General features: G+C 45.2%; 1 protein-coding gene across 1 annotated transcript; it reads left to right on the top strand.

The window, feature by feature from the left end:
* Nucleotides 1–1690: 1690 nt before the first annotated feature.
* Nucleotides 1691–18478, top strand: LOC135979638 (tripartite motif-containing protein 10-like). Its single transcript, XM_065579930.1, has 6 exons — nucleotides 1691–2351; nucleotides 12034–12129; nucleotides 12957–13187; nucleotides 13769–13791; nucleotides 15783–15898; nucleotides 17517–18478. Exons 1-6 carry the CDS (start codon nucleotides 1974–1976, stop codon nucleotides 17624–17626), a joined length of 954 nt encoding a protein of 317 aa, XP_065436002.1. The 5' UTR covers nucleotides 1691–1973; the 3' UTR covers nucleotides 17627–18478.
* Nucleotides 18479–18645: the final 167 nt, after the last annotated feature.

The following is an 18645-nucleotide window of genomic DNA, read 5'->3' as shown; positions in this document are numbered from 1 at the left end:
GAGGTCTGATCCAAGAGGTGAATAAAGCTGAATTGTTTGATAATAGCAACCATAATATAATTACATTGGATACAGTGTACTTGGTCTTTCAGAAAGCCTTTGACAAGGTTGCCCACCAACAGCTCTAAAGCAAAGTAAGCAGTCATGGTATGAGAAGGAAGGTCCTCTCATGGTTCAGTAACTGGTTAAAAGATAGGAAACAAAGTGTAGGAATCAATGGTTAGTTTTCAGAATGGAGAGAGGTAAATGATGGTGTCCCACAGGGATCTCTACTGGGACCAGTACTGTTCAACACATTCATAAACTATCTGGAAAAAATGTAAACAGTGAGGTGGCAAAATTTGCAGACAGTACAATATTACTCAAGGTAGTTAAGTCCAAAGAAGAATGTGACAATTACAAAGGGATCTCACAAAACTGGGTGAGTAGGCAACAAACTAGCGGATGAAATTCAAATCTGATAAATGCAAAGTAATGAACATTGAAAAACATAATCCCAACTATACATCTAAAATGATGGGGTCTAAAGTAGCTGTTACCACTCGAGAAAGAGATCTTGAAGTCACTGTGGATAGTTCTCTGAAATCATCTGTTCAATGGGCAATGCAGTCAAAACAGCTAGCAGCCAGATTTCATCACCTTGATCATGTTGAGTACTTTCTCCCCCAGTTTCATTCAAACCAGTGGCACCATGTGAGGAGAAAGGTACTACCTCCTGCCAGGAAAAGAATCAGAATCTGCCCCTAACTCTTTGATCGTCCTAGATCACATCTTTTATCACCCACTTCCTTCATCCCGTCCCTGTGAAGTGTCAGATCCGTGGGTAGCAAGGACCATTTCACCTCCCCTCCCTTCTCAGAGACCAGGTCCAACTCTACCTACCTTGGTCAAACCTCGTCTTTCCATTTAGGGTGGCGGTAATCTGAACATTGCTCAAGAGCCAGGTTCTTCAACAGCTCAGTACAGGGCCCTGCTACTTCAGAGCCTTGTAATAGAGGGTTGATGAAGTGACTCTGGGTTTTCGTAGAATCACAGGATTAGAAGGGACTGAAAGGGTCATCTAATCTAACCCCTGGCCAAGATGGACGATTTGTTGTGTCTGAACCATCCACAACGGATGGCTATCCAACCTCCTTTGGAAAACCTCCAGTGAAAGAGCTTCCACAACCTTCCTAGGCAATCTGTTCATCAGCATGGACACATGTCCTCTGGAGGGGTGGCTGAAGCATGAAGGGACATAGGAATCTTTAGCGCACCTGGCACGTAAATATCTTGTGAAGCCGACTACAACCGTGCCATGCGAACGCCTGTTCTCACTTTCAGGTGATATTGTAAACAAGAAGTGGGCAGCATTATCTCCTAGAAATTTTAACCAAACTTGTTTGTCTGAGCAACTGGCTGAACAAGAAGTTAATGAGTGGAATTTAGGCTCAAAAGTTTTACATCATTTTATTTTTGAATGCAGTTATTTTTGTACATAATTCTACATTTGTAAGTTCAACTTTCATCATAAAGAGATTGTACTACAGTACTTGTGTGAGGTGAATTGAAAAATACAATTTCTTTGGTTTTTTACAGTGTAAATATTTGTAATAAAAATAAATATAAAGTAAGCACTGTACATTTTGTATTCTGTGTTGTAATTGAAAAAAATATATTTGAAAATGTAGAAAACATCCAAAAATATTTAAATAAATGACATTCTGTTATTGTTTAACAACACGATTAATCTCACGAATAATCACGATTAATTTTTTTAATCACACAATTAATCGGGATTAATTTTTTTAATCACTTGCCAGCCCTAAAGAATATATAGGAATATTGACAAGTCTGTAGGTTCACTAAAGCTGTTACATTGTAAAAGTCTCTTGTCTGCTACTCTTAACAGGAAGAGAGAATGAGAACCCAGAGAGGGCAACAGCCATGGCCTGTTCAGAGACTCCTGAAAGGGAAGTGGAAGATGAAGTCACATGTCCAATTTATTTTATTTTAGCGACCCAGTGACTGTAGACTGTGGGCACAGCAGCTGCAAAACCTGCGTGACTACATACTGTGACAACTGGGAAGAGGGAAATCATGGCCCTTTGTGCTGTCCCATCTGCAGAGAAAAGATTGAGAAAGTGAATTTCAGGCCTAACTGGGATCTGGCTAGTTTAGTGGAACACGTTAAACAATTGGGATTAAAACAAGAAAAAGAGGAAAAGGAGAATCTGTGTGAGAGACACAAGGAAAAACTCAGTCAGTTTTGTGAAGAGGATGGGGAATTCATATGTGTGGAGTGTGACAAATCCCCAGTACACAAAACGCACACAGTGGTTCTCATTAAGGAGGCTGTCCAGAAATATAAGGTAAGAAACACTTTTGATACTGATTAATTGAATCCTTTTTCATTTCATACTAATATGAACTTTCAGGGGAGTTGACATTTTGCTGAGCCTCCTTCAGAACAGCAGAATCTCCCCGTTTCCCAGATACTTTCTCCTCAATACCAGCTCCATCGAAATCTCTGTTCTGCAAGGCACCTCCTTCCGGGCAGGTGAAGGTAAAACTGGCCACGAATGCCACCCTAACCTGTCAACATCAGGCTTTTAATTAGGGACTGTGTATCAGGAACTGCCAACCAAATGACTCCAGACTGACACTACCCCAGGCCCCCACCAGGCATACCAAATTTCAACCTGATCTGAATGGGCTTGTAAATTTTAGAACACTTTGAAAAATGAACTTTAAACTGACAGGTTTCATTGCACTCTTGCTTCTCTGTCAGAGCTGGTGCACAGCAGCCTTGTGCACCACCTTATAGAACTAGAATGAAAGTCTAATAACTTCTGAATCTCTGTATTCTGCAGCTTGTTCTTGGTGGTGTTCACAAGCTGAGATCAGGGGAAGTTGTCTGATGTGAGTTTCGTTTATGTTCTGAGTATATTTCCCTTCAGCTATGGACAAAAACTTGGCTGAGAATTGAAATTTTTTTAAAGCTGACCATTTTTGCGGGGGCTGTATGCCCTGGCCTGTGGGACCAAATCACTCAAAATGTACACCTCTAACTGCACCCCTGGCCTTGATGTAGCAGAGCAATGCCCAAGACAATCTGTAATAGCTGTTGCCAACTAGTTATTATAAGAAAAGATACTGAAGACTTTAAGTAACAGTAAACATTTATTACTGAGAGCTGTACTGATAGGAATTGCTAGTTTCCCTGTATGGCTGCAAGTGTAACCTGTAGCAACGTGTTTTCTGCTGCTAAAGCTCACTACACAATATTCCCCCTCTCCTACACCATGCAACATTATGTTCCTGCTCATTATCACTCCCTTTAAAAAAATATTTACATTTCATTTTTAATTTAATTTAGCATCATTCTAATCTGAAACCCTAAGGGTACGTCTACACTACCCGACGGATTGGCAGGTAGTGATTGATCTATTGGGGATTAATTTATCGTGTCTAGTCTAGATGTGATAAATCGATCCCCAATCGCTCTTCCGTCGACTCCGGTACTCCACTACTGCGAGAGGTGGAAGCGGAGTCGACAGGGGAGCGGCTGCAGTCGACCCTGTGGTACGTCAACTTCAGCTACGTTATTCACATAGATGAAGTTGCGTACATTACATCGACCCCTCTCCCCCATATTGTAGACCAAGGCTAAGAGTCTACAATTAATCTCTAGAAGGTTTTCTTATCGTTCTGCCTTTAGAGGTAATAGAAGTCTCAGTGTCCCATTTTTGTTGTGTATTCAAACTGACTACTTGAGACTCAGTAGATTGGTTTGTAATTGCCTGAATTTCTGAGTTGGATGTTAACACAGTTTCCGTTTGTTCCATATTTTCATTCTCCTGTACAATTCTTTTAATGCTCATCAAATCGCTTCTGTTTCTTCAGTAGGTATCTCCTGCCTCTATCATCTTGGACCAGTTCATTGGTCAATCACCTTTGCAGGTTTCCTTGTTCCTTTTCATAGAATATCAGGGTTCGAAGGGACCTCAGGAGGTCATCTGATCCAACCCCCTGCTCAAAGCAGGACCAATCCCCAATTTTTGCCCCAGATCCCTAAATGGCTCCCTCAAGGATTGAATTCACAACCCTGGGTTTAGCAGGCCAATGCTCAAGCCACTGAGCTATCCCTCCCCCCTTTTGACTAATACAAACAGCCTCTCCATTTTCCAGTGATAATAAAGGCTTTGAACCTTTGTCAGAGAAATATTTCTGCTTTGCTTGCCTCAGTTTTAGGTTACTTTGTATGTCTCTTTGTATCAGGTTAGGTTGCAACAACTTTGATTAAGTCAGCAATCTGGTACTTAGATGTCTTTCCATAAGGAGTTGAGCAGGTAAGGAGGTCAGTTTGAACCCTCATATGGTAGCACTGGTTCTTTTGATTTTTGTGTCTGAAGGTTTGGTATGTTGCAAGACTGTACCATATCCACAATTTAATTAAACACTTATGGGCAATAGACAGCATCTCAAGTTCTTATTTTACATAGCTCTGCTCTCAGAAGACTCTCATGGATAATAGCTAAGATCTCTGTTCTTAGACTTGCTGGTACTATGATTCTGTCACTGTTAAAGGCAAGTGCATCTTGCACACTTAGTTCCTCTCTATATGATCAATAAGCACAGATATCCTCTGGTATTCCTCGCCATCCTTGCAAAACAGTAAGTTTTGCAGGACAACATCATTTGCAATAGCAGCTTGAAATTCCTTCAATTTCTGTTGTGAAATAAGCAAAGAAGTCATCATGTAACATATTTCAACATCAACTTACTCCGGCACCATGCAGTATGTATGCTCTGGATAAAGCATCAGCAATTGCTAACTCTTACCATGGTCTGTATTCCACTTGCAGTTGATATTTGTGGAGTGTTAGCAACCATCTTTGAATCCTTGGTGGAGCACTGCACAAAGATTTTCTGAAAATGGCTTGGAGAAGCACGGGATTACTTTTTTTTCCATAGATAAACCGATGAAGTCGAGTGCAGCCAAATACTGTTGCCAGCGTTCCTTTTTCTATCTGGGCATAACTCTGTTGTGCACTTGTCAGAGCTCTAGAGGCAGAAGTGACAGAAGCCCCAATTTGCAGCAATACAGGCCGTACTCCAGCAGAACTGGCATCTGCTGATGAACTGATTGGTTCTTTGACATTAAAGTACTTCAGCCTGGGTGACTCTGTAGGCAATTCTTTCAAGTGTTCACATACCACCTTGTGTATTGGCATCCAGGAGAGCTCGGCATCTTTTTCCAACAGTTGTCTTACAGAAGTGGCTACTATTGACATGTAAGTTCCCAAGGTAATAAACCATTCCAAAAAATCTTTGCAATTCAGCCTTACAGGTCGCTGTGGCCATTTCAATTATAACAGCAATTTTTTAGTTGTCAAGTTTAAGACCTTCTTTTGTCGAGTGATGCCCCAAATATTTTATCTCTGTCATAGCCAATTTTGCATTTGCTCTTGGTTAGTTGGATGTTCCTTTCACAACATCTGTCTAGAACTCTCTTGAGCCTTCCATTATGTTCTCCTCTGGTATTTCTCCAGACCGTTATGTAATCTACGTAATATGCAACAGCTTCCAGTCCTTCAAATGTCTGTTGGGTCACTCTTTGGCACATTTTACGAGCTGAAAAGATGCCAAAAGGAAGTCTGGGAAACCTGTACCTGCCAAATGGTCTGTTGAACATACAGAGTCTAGACATTTTGTCATCTGGCTGGACTTAGCAAAATCCACTACTAGCATCTAAGAAATGAAAATTGTAGCTTTTGCTAACTTGCTCGTGATTTCTTCTACTGTAGGCAATTGAAAATGTTCTCTCCATATCTCTTTATTCATATCTCTTGGATCCAAGCATATTCTTTTTTCATCTCAACCTGGTTTGTCTACAGTTATTATAGAATTGACCCATTTTGTAGGTTATTGCACTTTTATTATTACTTGCAAAAGTTCCATGTGGTACAATTCTTCTACTTTGTTCCTTAACTCCCCGGGAACATTACGAGGTGCATGAATTAAAGGTGGTTCTTGTGAGTCAATCTTTATGATGTGCTTACCAGGCAAGTGCCATGTAGCTTCAAATACATCCTTGTATTCTTTAACTATATCCCAGTCACCTTCCAGTTCTTCTTTTACTATATTGACACTTTGCACTAAGTTTAAGTTTGTCACAACCTCAAAACCCAGTATGGCTTGTAAGTCATCAATGCTTTTTTTACCCTGATACTCGCAGTCCAAGCTGAATTTACCACATACTTTCAGTTTTCCCCCAAGTAGGTTATCAGCCAGATACTGGAGCTGCAAAGTAGTTCGGTCTTTAAAGTGTTGTATAACTTTAGAGACAGCACATTGGCCTGTGCCCCAATATCAATTTAAAAACTCAGTTTTGTGATCGTTAATGAGCAAAACCACATTCCACTCAGCTTTGGATGGCTAAGTACACAGCATACCAGGGAACAGATCTTGTGAGTGCTCATCTGCTTCTGTGAGGGAAAACATGTGTTTGCCCTGGGACTTTTCCTTTCCAGAGTTGTGCATTTTGGCTAAATGATGGTGTTTGCCACATCTTTGGCATTCTTGCCCATACTCTGGACAGTTCTTTATGGCGTGGCTGTGGCCATATTTATAACAACCCTCAGTTGCCTCTAACTGCTCTTTTTTCACTTCTCTTGATTACAGGCTTTTACTGACCACAGAACATCCTCCAGTCCATGACTGTATGTCTGGGTACTTACTAAAGGTAGACTTATGCTGCAATGTGTGCACATGGTTTTGGGTTCACCCAGCTCATTCGATTGTTTTGCAGTCATTTCCGCTGTACAACATATGTCCACAGAACGTTCAAGGGTTAAATTAGTCTCCCTCAACCACCTAGCTTGCACTGACTCTGAGACAGTACCACGCACAATGTGGTCTTTAATGAGTGAGTCACACAGATCTCCAAATGCACAACATTGTGCTGCCATTTTAAAGAAGTCACATGTTGGTCTATAATTTTCCCTTCTGTCTGACTGCTGGTGAAAAAATTGTGCCTCTCATACGTGACATTTCTTTGTGGGCACAGTATGCCTCAAACTTATTTTTTAAAGCTTATATTTTTCGTTATCTGCTGCATTATCAAATTTTAAAGTATTAAAACCTCTCTTGCTTCTTCACCTGCCAAATGAGGAAATAATGCAGCCATTCATCTTTTTGTCTGCATCACTCACAATACTGCAGAGCTTAAATCCCCCCTTCCACTTTCTCCAGTTCTCTGTAGCATTTCCTTCAAACACTAACTTTCCTGGAGTCTTTAATTGGTTCAGTTTCAGTTTTTTTCTACTCTTTTCTTAATTTGTTTTCTTCTTGTTCTTCTTCTTTTTCCATATGGGATTTGACAAGCAATGGGCTGGGATTATAACTGAATATTGAGATTTGAAAGCCATTCTAGTGCTTCTGGGGTAGATAGGTGGATCCCTTTTGTGCCAAATCTCTAAGAGTGAATGGGGCAATTCTCCATGGTGTGTTGCATGGTTTGTATCACAGTCACAATTTGATGATTCTTTTATTTTTCCATTTGTGGAGAAGATATCGACACCCAGGGCCGGCTCTAACTTTTTGGCCGCCCCAAGCAAAAAAAAAAGAATGCTGCCCTCCATAGCACCCCCATAACACACCCCCTCAGCACCTCGACGCCACCCCCCACCCCTCTGCGGAGCGCCGCGCCGCCGAACCCCCCCGCCGAGACCCCCACCTCCCCGCAGAGCGCCGTGCCACCGAACCCCCCCGCCAAACCCCCCAGCCCCCCGCGGAGCGCTGTCGAACCACCCCCCCCATGGAGCGCCACGCCGCGCCGCTGAACCCCCCAGCCCCCTGCAGAGCGCTGCGCAGCCAAACACCTCTCCCCCCCCCCGCGGAGCGCAGCGCTGCTGAACCCCCCCACCGAGCGCCGCGCTGCCAACCCCCCCCCGCTGCCACACACACCTCCTGCCGAGCGCCACGCCGCCAAACACCGCCGAGCCACGCTGCCGAACACCCCCCCCCCGCGGAGCGCCCCCCCACGACGCCACACGCCCCCACGGAGTGCCGCTGCCGAATCCTACCCCCCAGCGCCCCCCGCGCGCCCAGCCGCCGAAACAAAAACAACCCACCCCACCCCCAGCGCCGCCCGACTGACCCCCCCCCCCAAAACCCTGAGCACCCCACCACCACCCCAAGATTGGCCGCCCCTTACCAGGTGCCGCCCCAAGCACGTGCTTGGTCAGCTGGTGCCTGGAGCCGGCCCTGATCGTCATGTCCAGAGCAGCCAGAATCTTGCTGTTCTCCTGGACCACAGCAGTGTCTTGCCTGACGTTGGCTGGCGTGATTCCCACCAAAACGGGGAGCCATGGTATTGGCGTTGATTTGAGAAAGCTGCTAACAATCCTACCCGTGACATTGATTTCAGGGTCAATGAGAGTGTTGTGGGAACTTGTGACATACTGGGGTACAATTCAGATCAGTGGGGGGCTGTGTGCCCCTGCCCTGCAACCCTGGGTGCCTTACAATGCCTTGCTGTAGAGCTCCCAACTGGGCCACTCACAAATAGCCAAACAGAGTGCAAGCCACACACTGAGTGTCTGTGTAACTTCAGCCTGCCAATTACACTCTGATTCTCACTAGTCTTGGTTATACTGCAGGGTGACCCCAACACACCCCCAGTCCCAGATTTCCCCCCAGAAATGTATGTCCTGTATTGCTCAGCCTTCTCCTGGACAATACAAATATTTTAAGTCTGTTACTCCTTTAAGGGAATAATATTCCAACTTATTATCTTAAATGGAGTTACCCAGACACTTCAACTTAAACACACTGGATTTTATAAAACAGTAAAAGAAGTTTACTAACTACAAAGAAATTTTAAATGAGGATAAGTAATGAGGTACAAAAGTCAGAAATGGTTACTAGAAAAATAAAGATAAAACACTTACTAGTGTCTAACTCAACAAACTATATGAGATTCAAGCAAAATTTCTCACCACATGCTTCCAGCAAGGTTATTGACCAAACTCTTCATGTCAGGACCCCTCCCTCAAAGTCCAGCGGCTGTTTCTTTTTGTCTTCTCAGGTGCAGAGAATGTGATGGGCAGGGAGAGAGAGTGAGCAGTGTCTTGTGGTGGTTGACCCTTTTTTTTATACTTTCCCTCCCCCTCTTGAAAAATGTTTCCAGTTGGGAACTATGGGACAAAAAGTCTGTGTGGAAGGAAGTTCCTTGGTCTTTCTTCCACCTGTTTAAGTTTCTTTTGTTTCCCCTTCCTGCTTGGTGACTCTGTTTAGTGCTTAAATGAAAATTAATGCAAACATACGTTCTTTGTTGAAGACAGGTCTGTTCAACCAGTTTGGTATGATGTCAGTTTTGAACATGATACAGGGAAATCTTATAATGTTCATAGCATGCATGCATCACATCCCCAGGATATGCCAGCAAGCTTCTGGATGATGTTAACTGTTCGAGGGTTTTCCCTTCACCCTCTCCCCTGGCTCTTGTCATGCAGTTAGAAAGCAGAAGACCAGAAATCCAAAATTCAGTCAATGCAATGTTTATTGGGGTTAATTTCCTGCAAGCATGTCCATAACTCTGACACCACAGAGCCTTGTTTCCCAGTGTCCCATCCCCCGGTCCTCAGCAGGCATAATTATACCTGAAATGCATGCCCTTGGTCTCACACCTTACAATTTATGGTCATGTTCCAAACTGGGGGGTCATGGGCCTGGGGTCTACTTCCCACCTCTTTTGTACCCCATGGGAGGGGTATGGAGTGAGGTTGTGCTACGGTCAGGGGCAGGCATTTCTCTGGTCTTGTAGTGTTTTATACCTTCCCCCCAATCCCCTCTTACCCCTCCTGACTGGTTGCTTGACCTTGCCTATGTAAGAATGTAAGAAAATAAGAACGGCCATACTGGGTCAAACCAAAGGTCTATATAGCCCAGTATCCTGTCTTCAGACAGTGGCCAATTCCAGGTTCCCGAGAGGGAATGAAAAGAACAGGTAATCATCAAGTGATCCATTCCCTGTCTCCCATTCCCAGATTCTGGCATACAGAAACTAGGGACACTATCCCTGTCCATCCTGGCTAATAGCCATTGATGGACCTATCCTCCATGAACTTATCTAGTTCTTTGTTGAACCCTGTTATAGTCTTGGCCTTCACAACATCCTCTGGCAAATAGTTCCATAGGTTGACTGTGCGTTATGTGAAGAAATACTTCCTTTTATTTGTTTTAAACCTGCTGCCTATTAATTGCATTTGGTGACCCCTAATCACTGTGAGATAGGAGTTGAGGCACTCTTCAAATTGTGTGCTCATATATTATACTCCCACCATGCCCAGTAACACTTTAACTGTTCCTATCTGTTTCCATTATACTAACAAACCGATCTGGCTAGATAGAAGCAACGTACAGTGTCTTTGTCCTTTGTTCAGACATATTCATGAGGATGTAAGTGTATCAAAAATCAAACAGGCAAGCAAAACCCAAAATTCTATCTCAGGCGAAAATACAGGCCTGAATCTAACATTGTCACTAGTACTTCTAACATTATCTCTTGTCTTTATCTCCTTTTTGGTATTGTGAAGGTATTTGCGATAGCTCAATGTCTGATCAACGTTAACTCTAAGGTATCGTGGATTGTGGTCAGATGATAAAGGCGGACGACAAAAGTCCTCTTTCAGTGTCACTTTGGCCTCATGGTTATTCAAGTGTAAGGCAGAGATGAATGTTTTTGAAGCACTGGGCTACAGTTACCAGGCTCTGAGATACGTCTCAAGTATCCAGAGATCGTGGTTCATGACCTTCTCTATGGCCTTCAGACAGGTCGCTCGTGTTGCTAGTGTAATATGTCTGCATAGTTTTGTTCTGACACCATGAAATAGCTCTTGCCAACCAGCTATTATAACATGAGAAGATGCTGGAGACTTTAGTAACAGTAAACAGCTTACTTAACTTATTACTGAGAACTATACAGATAGTATTACTGGCTTGCCTGCCTGGCTCCAAGAAGCAATGTGCTTCTGCTGCTCACTCCAAAAGGCTCACTCCAAAATATTTCCTCTATATAACACTGGGGATAACTTCGGTTCCTGCTCCATTGTTCCTACTATCGATACACAACCTGCCTGTGCATTTGCATTTTGGAGTACTTTGAAAATCAGCTCTTAGACAAACCTTTGCTCAGTGTAATCTATGGAGTCTGTACCACTCCTCTGAAATGAACAGTACATTTCACTTTCCATTGCATTGTCTGTTCCACTAAATAGTGTAGGTCTCACTGAAGTTCTGAACCTTGTGGAAGGTGTGGGAGCACTGCAAGCAGAGCACCTTTCTTCTGTGTATTACACACACCAGTATTGGTACTGTTACCACTTTTAACCCAAGCAACTAGCCAAAAAATCAAGGTCTTATAGGTTTTCCCAGGAGGAGTAATTGACGATGGAGTCCAGTACCTTTGATGCATTCCTGTTAATTACCAGAGACTGTACAAAGGACTGAATCCCTGATTGCAGAAGGAAGCAAAATAACAGGAGACTGTGTCCTTGCTCACAGCCAGCATCCCCAGCCCAGAACTCACTTTAGGCGTCTTCAAGGCTACCCCATGCTTCCAGTCTGCTGCCGCTACCACTTGGCTTTCTTCCTCTGCTTCTCTGCATCTGCGGCCCTGTGTGTCTCTCCATGTGCTCTCTCAGTTTATGTCTGCACTTGTGCTTGTCTCACGGACATGCACCCCACCCCGGTCATACAATACCCACTGGCACCCCTCCCCCCCAGAGTGCTAGTTTCTAGGCAGACTCCACTATGTCTTGTTTAAGTAGAATTCCTCACCTGTCTCTTACAGCTATCTTAAGTGAAGGGAACATTCACACATATCAGTTTCAACAAGGTTTTAATTCAACCCATAACAGTTACTGTTGATAGTACTGATTCACAGAATTATCCAGATGAGACAAACCAACCCTCTCTCTTATTAAAGCTAAAAGCACAATTGTAGTTTTGGGGTTGTTTTTGTTTGTTTGTTTGTTTTTTACTCAGGGTCAAATTTGTGTCCATCTGAATAATATGAGTAAGAAGAAAGAAGAACTTCTGGAAATTAAATTGAATGAGGAAAGGCAGAGTCAGAAACACCAGGTAGGTGCTCATAATCATTAACCACAAGGGTGTATGGCTTTGGCAGGCATGGGAGGTTTTGGGTTTCTTTGTGACTGTGGCACTGTGAGAGATTGTGTCTCTCTCCAGACATCTGTTTCTGTATATGCATGTGCAGTACGTTTTTCTAAATGCATTTATTCCTCTGTGTGTCACCATACCAGAGTGTGCACAAGCAATGTGAGTGTTCCAGGACATGTAGACATCATGATTTCCCCAATACATCTGCTTTGTTGAGAATTTTTCTCTTCTCTCCCATCCCACCCACACACACTTCCCTGGCCTCTACAAAGCCTCTCTCAAGAAGTCTCTGCCAGGGTAATTTGAAATCCTGCTTCCCCTTCTGCTGTTAGAATGACCTGGATTGCAAGAAGCCATTAATCATGACACAGATAACACACTAGCAGGGCCGGATCCAGGGTTTTGGCCGCACCAAGCAGCCAAAAAAAAAAAAAAGCTTGCGATCGCGATCTGTTCCGGCAATTCGGCGGGAGGTCCTTTGCTCCGAGCCGGAGTGAGGGACCGTCTGCCGAATTGCTGCCGAATAGCTGGACATGCCGCCCCTCTCTGGAGTGGCTGCTCCAAGCACCTGCTTGACAAGCTGGTGCCTGGAGCCGGCCCTGCACACTAGTAACATAAACTTTGCTCTTGTAATGCTAGAGGATGCTTCTCAGGAATTGCCTCATGCTAATTTGTTATGGGTTACAACTAAATTCTCCCAACTACACATGGAGGCCTTTATGAAAAATCTCAGGACTCTCCCCATGTCCCTGCCCCACCCTGTCCCTGTCTGTATCTCTTCATTATAGGAAGAGACAGAAACTGTGAGGAAGAAAATCATGTCAGAATTTGAGGAACTGGAGAAGATTTTGCAGGAACAAAGGCAACCTTTGGTGGCCCAGCTGGAAGAGCTGAACAAGGACATTGTGAAGAGGGAGAATGAAAACGTCACCAAACTCCTTGAGGAGATTTCGTTTCTCAGTAACCTGATAAAGGAGTTGAAAGAAAAATGTCGGCAGCCAGTGAGTGAATTCCTGCAGGTGAGGCAGATTATACACCCTCAGTTCCCTGCAAGGAAACACTCCTGAACTATTGAATATGAGTATTGTTCATTTCTCAGGCTGGCTGGAAACAATTCCATTTCACAACAAGTTTCAAGGTTTCAAAATGGTTTTGTTCCAGTGCAGAATGAAAACAAGATATTTTGAAACTTTTCACAAAAAATAGAGAGATGGAGACACTCAATAGCCTGGTGGTTGGGGCAATGGCACGAGTAGAGTCAGAGACAAGTCCAGACTTTGCCCAATTCAGAGCAGAGATTTGACCCCGGAGTCTTGCTTTCTGATGTATTCCATTCTGGAGATGAGAAAACTGTTGTTGAACCAGATTAATTTCTGCAAAATATTTCTGTTTTTATCAAAGGGTGTTTTTCAATGGAAAAAAAGTTTAATTGAAAATTTTTCACCCAAGTATAATAATAATTTTAAGTTGCCAGCTATATACTGAGAGATGCATATAGAACTCAAGTAGTGAAGGCAAAGTGAGCATCCTGAAACGCAGGAGGGATGCAAAGTGTGTAACCTGTGGACTGACCTCTCCTCTCTCGCTTTCTCCCATCTAGGACATCAGAAGCACCTTGAACAGGTATGTTGCTCACCCTCAAACTCCCCTCTCCCCAATACTTCACTATGCTGGAAAAGGCCTAGAAACCATGTTAATATGGCATCTCCTTAGTGCATGAGAGTGAACTGTGCAGGTCAGGGTCATGCTTCAGATACAATTTTCCCTCTGAATTTAATCCTGGGGTTTTATCATTTTATGATCCATCCTACAGAAAAGATTATTAACCTGAACATATGTTCTGAATAAATTGAATCTCCAGGAGATTGGAGGTATCTCTATTTTAGGGGTGGACTATGGGCCTTTCAGCTGGTCACTGGTCACAGTTCTAACAACATTTGTAGTTAACAAGATTTTGTTTTACAAGCTGATGACTCCTTGGAGGTGAGTATGGAGGGAATGGGTATCAGTCCAGATCCTATTGGGCCAATGTTCACAGCACAGAGACCTCCAGACAGGGCCGGCTCCAGGCACCAGCCAACCAAGCACGTGCTTAGGGCGGCACCTGGTAAGGGGCGGCCAATCTTGGGGTGGCGGGGGGGCGCTCAGGGTTTTCTTTCGGGAGGTTCGGTCGGCGCAGGGGGTGGGGTGGGTTGTTTTTGTTTCGGCAGCTGGGCACGCGCTGGGGGGTGGGATTCGGCAGTGGCGCTCCGCGGGGGTTGGGGGGCTTGACTGGGGGGTTCGGCGGTGCTCTGCGGGGGGCTGGGGGGTTCAGCAGCGCTCGGTGAGGGGGTTCGGCAGCACTGCGTTCGGCGGCCCTCTGCGGGGGGGGGGGGGAGGCGGGGTGTTCGGCGGCGCTCCGCAGGGCGGGTGTTCGGCGGTGCGGTGCTGCACGGGGGGCTGAGGGGTTCGGCGGCACGGTGCTCCGCAGGAGTTGGGGGGTTTGGCTGGGGGGGTTCGGCGGCGCTCCATGTGGGGCTCGGGGGGTTGGCAGTGCTTGGTGGGGCGGTTCGGCAGCATGGCGTTTGGCGGCGCTCCGCGGAGGTGGGGTGTTGGGCGGCACGCCGCAGGGGGTTGTTCGTCTGCACAGTGCTCCGCGGGGGGCTGGGGGGTTCGGCAGCGCTCGGTGAGGGGGTTCGGCAGCACTGCGTTCGGCGGCCCTCTGCGGGGGGGGGGGGGCGGGGGAGGCAGGGTGTTCGGCGGCACTCCGCAGGGCGGGTGTTCGGCGGTGCGGTGCTGCACGGGGGGCTGAGGGGTTCGGCGGCACGGTGCTCCGCAGGAGTTGGGGGGTTTGGCTGGGGGGGTTCGGCGGCGCTCCGTGTGGGGCTCGGGGGGTTGGCAGTGCTCGGCGGGGCGGTTCGGCAGCATGGCGTTTGGCGGCGCTCCGCGGAGGTGGGGTGTTGGGCGGCACGCCGCAGGGGGTTGTTCGTCTGCACAGTGCTCCGCGGGGGGCTGAGGGGTTCAGCGGCGCGGCGCTCTGTGGGGGTTGGCTGGGGGGTTCGGCGGCGCTCCATGGGGGGCTGGGGGGGTTCGGCAGCACTCGGCGGGGGAGTTTGGCACCATGACGTTCGGCGGCGCTCCACGGGGGGAGGGGGAGTGTTCGGCGGCACTCTGTAGGGGGAGTGTTCGGCTGCACGGCGCTCCGCAGGGGTGGGGGGTTTGGCGGAGGGGATCGGTGGCGCTCCGCGGGGGAATGGGAGGGTGGCATTGCAGTGCTGAGGGTGTGTGTTATGGCGGCGCTATGGAGGGCGGCACTCTTTTTTTTTGCTTAGGGAGGCCAAAAAGTTAGAGCCGGCCCTGCCTCCAGAAATGTTGGAAACATATTGACTATCAAAGCATGGGGGCAAAGGAGTGGAGACTGAAATCCCTTTGTAGCTGAGAGCTGGTCTTTGCAGTTCACAGTTCAATTATATTAATAGGCCATTGGCAAAGCTGGGTAGAAATCTTGCAGTGCCATAGAATATGCCGTACCTGGTTTGAGATAGCGATAAACTAAAGCATTGGGTCTCTTTTGTCCAACAACTTTCACTAGTATGAAATAATAAATTATCACACACAATAATGTTGCTCTCTAGATGCAAGCAGGTGAAAGATCGGCCACCAGTGGAGATTTCACCTGAACTGGAAGAGAAACTAAGTACTTTGCACCAACTTGGTATTGTTCCAGAGGAGATTCTGAAGAAATTTACAGGTACTGAGAAAGGGTCTAAAGGGTGAAACTGAGATATGTTTCTGTTGCTCTAGACAGAGACAGGTTCTATCAAATTCATCAAGCAGCTAATTGTGAATGGTGATGGGATTGTGATGTACAGTAGTTGTGACAATGGCAAAGTGCGCACTATGGAAGAGGAAGAAAGGGTCATGTCCTGTGAGGTAACTTGACTTTTCATTTCCTTGCTTTGTGTAAGATCTGTTATGTTTGTGTGTCATAACCTTTGTTGTTTTACATCAATGCCTTTTGTGTATTCATTACCTAGGGGGTCAATATTTTAGTGAGGGGAGCTGACCACGGTAGGAGTTGTTCAGAGCTGTATCACAGAACTGCACTTGTAGTGGAGATGATTTTATCCATCAGCTGCTGCACATGTCTGGCAAATAAAACCTCTGTCAGGAGCTGCATAGAAAGCTTAAGAGTGTAGCTAGTGACAGAAGGTTTTGTCCATATGCCATAGAAGACTGTATCTGTTGGCTACCCACTGGCACTTATACTTTCAGATATGATGCACAATGGCTAAAAGAGACCTTAATTTAAAAAGCAAAATTGTACTCACTGCACCAGATCTACTCAAGATTAATCTCTCTACAATGTGTGTGTAGTTAGACAATCTTTTTTAAAAGATATTTGACAAAACAAGTCTAACTGCTACAAATTTCAGTCATAGACTAAATTTTCAAATCCTTCCTATTACGTTTATTAAAAGAAATCAAACAAAAACCACACAGAAAATTCAAAGGGCATAAAAAACTAACACTCTGTGAAATTTTACACTAAAGGCCACCTACATTTAGAGAGAAATTTATTCCCCATTTTAAAGCCCATTTTCATAATGTTACCTTAACTATGGAGCAACAACCACCAGGGTTCCATAATACCAAGAGAGGGAGACGTGGATGGGTTAGAGTTCTATAAAATCCTGATTTGTGGCCATGTTTATGACCCCATCTTGCCATCTCATGCTGGCATCCCCGCGTTCACATGCATGAAAGTAATGGTTTATCAAAACTGGTTTATCTAGACAACTCTTATTAATTCTTCAGTGCTTTCATGGTCCTTCAGAGCTAGACAGAATGGCCAAAGTAGGCAATAGTAAAATCAGTATTTTATTACCCACTTAGCTCACATTCCCAGCATACACAAAAGGGAGTGTGTGTGATGAAGGTACAGATCTGATTTCCTTCCTGAAGACACCCTATCCAGCCAATCCCTGCTGTCCTGTCTCCCCTGACTAACTCTCACCCAACCAAACCCTGGTCTTGAAGCAATGGAACCTAACTCGGTGGGTCAGAGAGATACATCACCTCCCTGGTAGGGTGAGAGGTATGACAGTGCCCTCAGCGCTGGTGAGTTGTAGGAACAATTTATATAGAACTTTGAATCCTTAGAGCTCTAAGAGCTCTGCAATGTGAGGAAGTGCCTTAAAGGGGAAAATAGGAACTCACCTGTGCTTTTTTGCAGATTTTTCCCTTTCAAAATTGTGGGAAATATGGGAAGTGCACTGAAATAAATATACCTGTTGCCATTGAGAAAGTGAACTAATATCATTACAAATTAGACACTGATCGTGTGTTTTCTCTGGTTTTTTTGCTAGCTGCTTTAAAAAGGAAACAGGAACCGGAAACTCAGCATGCCACAGTCTCAGGGAAGAAGAAACTTTGCTCAGGTATTTTCTCTGGCAGTTCTTTCTTCTTTCTTTATTAAAAACATTATAAAGTATTAGCCAATATGAGACAAATTAAAAATATTCACCAGCTGTTCCCTAGTTGCTGAGGAGTTAAGTGCCCAGATTACTGCTTCCCCTGTGAGAGCCCTAGCCACTGAGCTATGGGGTATTCTGGTGTGGGTTTCCCTCCATCTCTCCTGCTGAAACTGTTTTCCTGTGAGTATTCATGTATTTATATACAGTACCAGGGATTAGAAGCTGAGTCTCCCATCTTGCAGGTGAGTGCCCTAATTACTAGACCATAGAGTCATTTTCTTTTTGACCCAAGGACAATACATGATTGTATACAAAGTGAAACAGCTTTGCCAAGAGAGACAGAGACCCGCACCTGAATACCCCATGGCCCAGGGTACTCACCTGGGAGGTGGGAGACCTAGATTCAAGTCCCTGCTCTGACTCAGACAGATTTAGGAGTGGACCCTGCGTGCCCACATCCTGGGGGAGTACTCTGTCCACTGGGCTATTTGTACAAGGAGGGAGGCCACCATCAGTTCCTCCAGCTGTGTTTTGGGGTGGAAGAGCCCAGCCCAGTAGCCACACTCCAAGGCGACCTCTGAGCAGAACTACTGGATCAGGCCTCTGCAGATGAGCTAGGCACGGGGGATGCCTAATTTGAGAACACACTGGGGCTTACACATGAGCTAGGTATCAGGACTTAGGCAGCTCCTCCTTTTTCCCCCTTTTAAAGATGGGCACTACATTAGTCCTTCTCCAATCTTCTGGGACCTTTCCTGTCATCCATTTGTGAGCAAATATTTTTGCCAAATTATTATTGAGGGACTCTTAGGATCACAGTTACCCTTTAAAAAGCAGATGATGGAGCAGATGATATGGGAGTTGAGTCATAAAGAATTAAAAGGGGGTAATGTAATTAACACAAATCAACATGGGTTTATGGAAAATAGATCCTGTCAAAGTAGCTTGATATCATTTTTTTGATGCAATTGCATGTTTGGTTGATAAATGTAATAGTGCTGGCATGATAAACCTCTGTAAG

Source organism: Chrysemys picta, unplaced genomic scaffold (genome assembly GCF_011386835.1).
Source record: "Chrysemys picta bellii isolate R12L10 unplaced genomic scaffold, ASM1138683v2 scaf1070, whole genome shotgun sequence".
Lineage (NCBI taxonomy): Eukaryota > Metazoa > Chordata > Testudines > Emydidae > Chrysemys > Chrysemys picta.
Note: the sequence above shows the minus strand (reverse complement) of the source record. Positions and strands in the feature narration are given on the sequence as shown.

Bases quoted from the DNA above. Each gene is read 5' to 3' on its own strand.
- LOC135979638 (XM_065579930.1), top strand. From the start codon at position 1,974: ATGTCCAATTTATTTTATTTTAGCGACCCAGTGACTGTAGACTGTGGG. The intron at 2,352-12,033 runs GTAAGAAACACT...TTTTTTACTCAG, and splicing joins AGGCTGTCCAGAAATATAAG to GGTCAAATTTGTGTCCATCT. The intron at 13,188-13,768 runs GTGAGGCAGATT...TCTCCCATCTAG, and splicing joins CAGTGAGTGAATTCCTGCAG to GACATCAGAAGCACCTTGAA.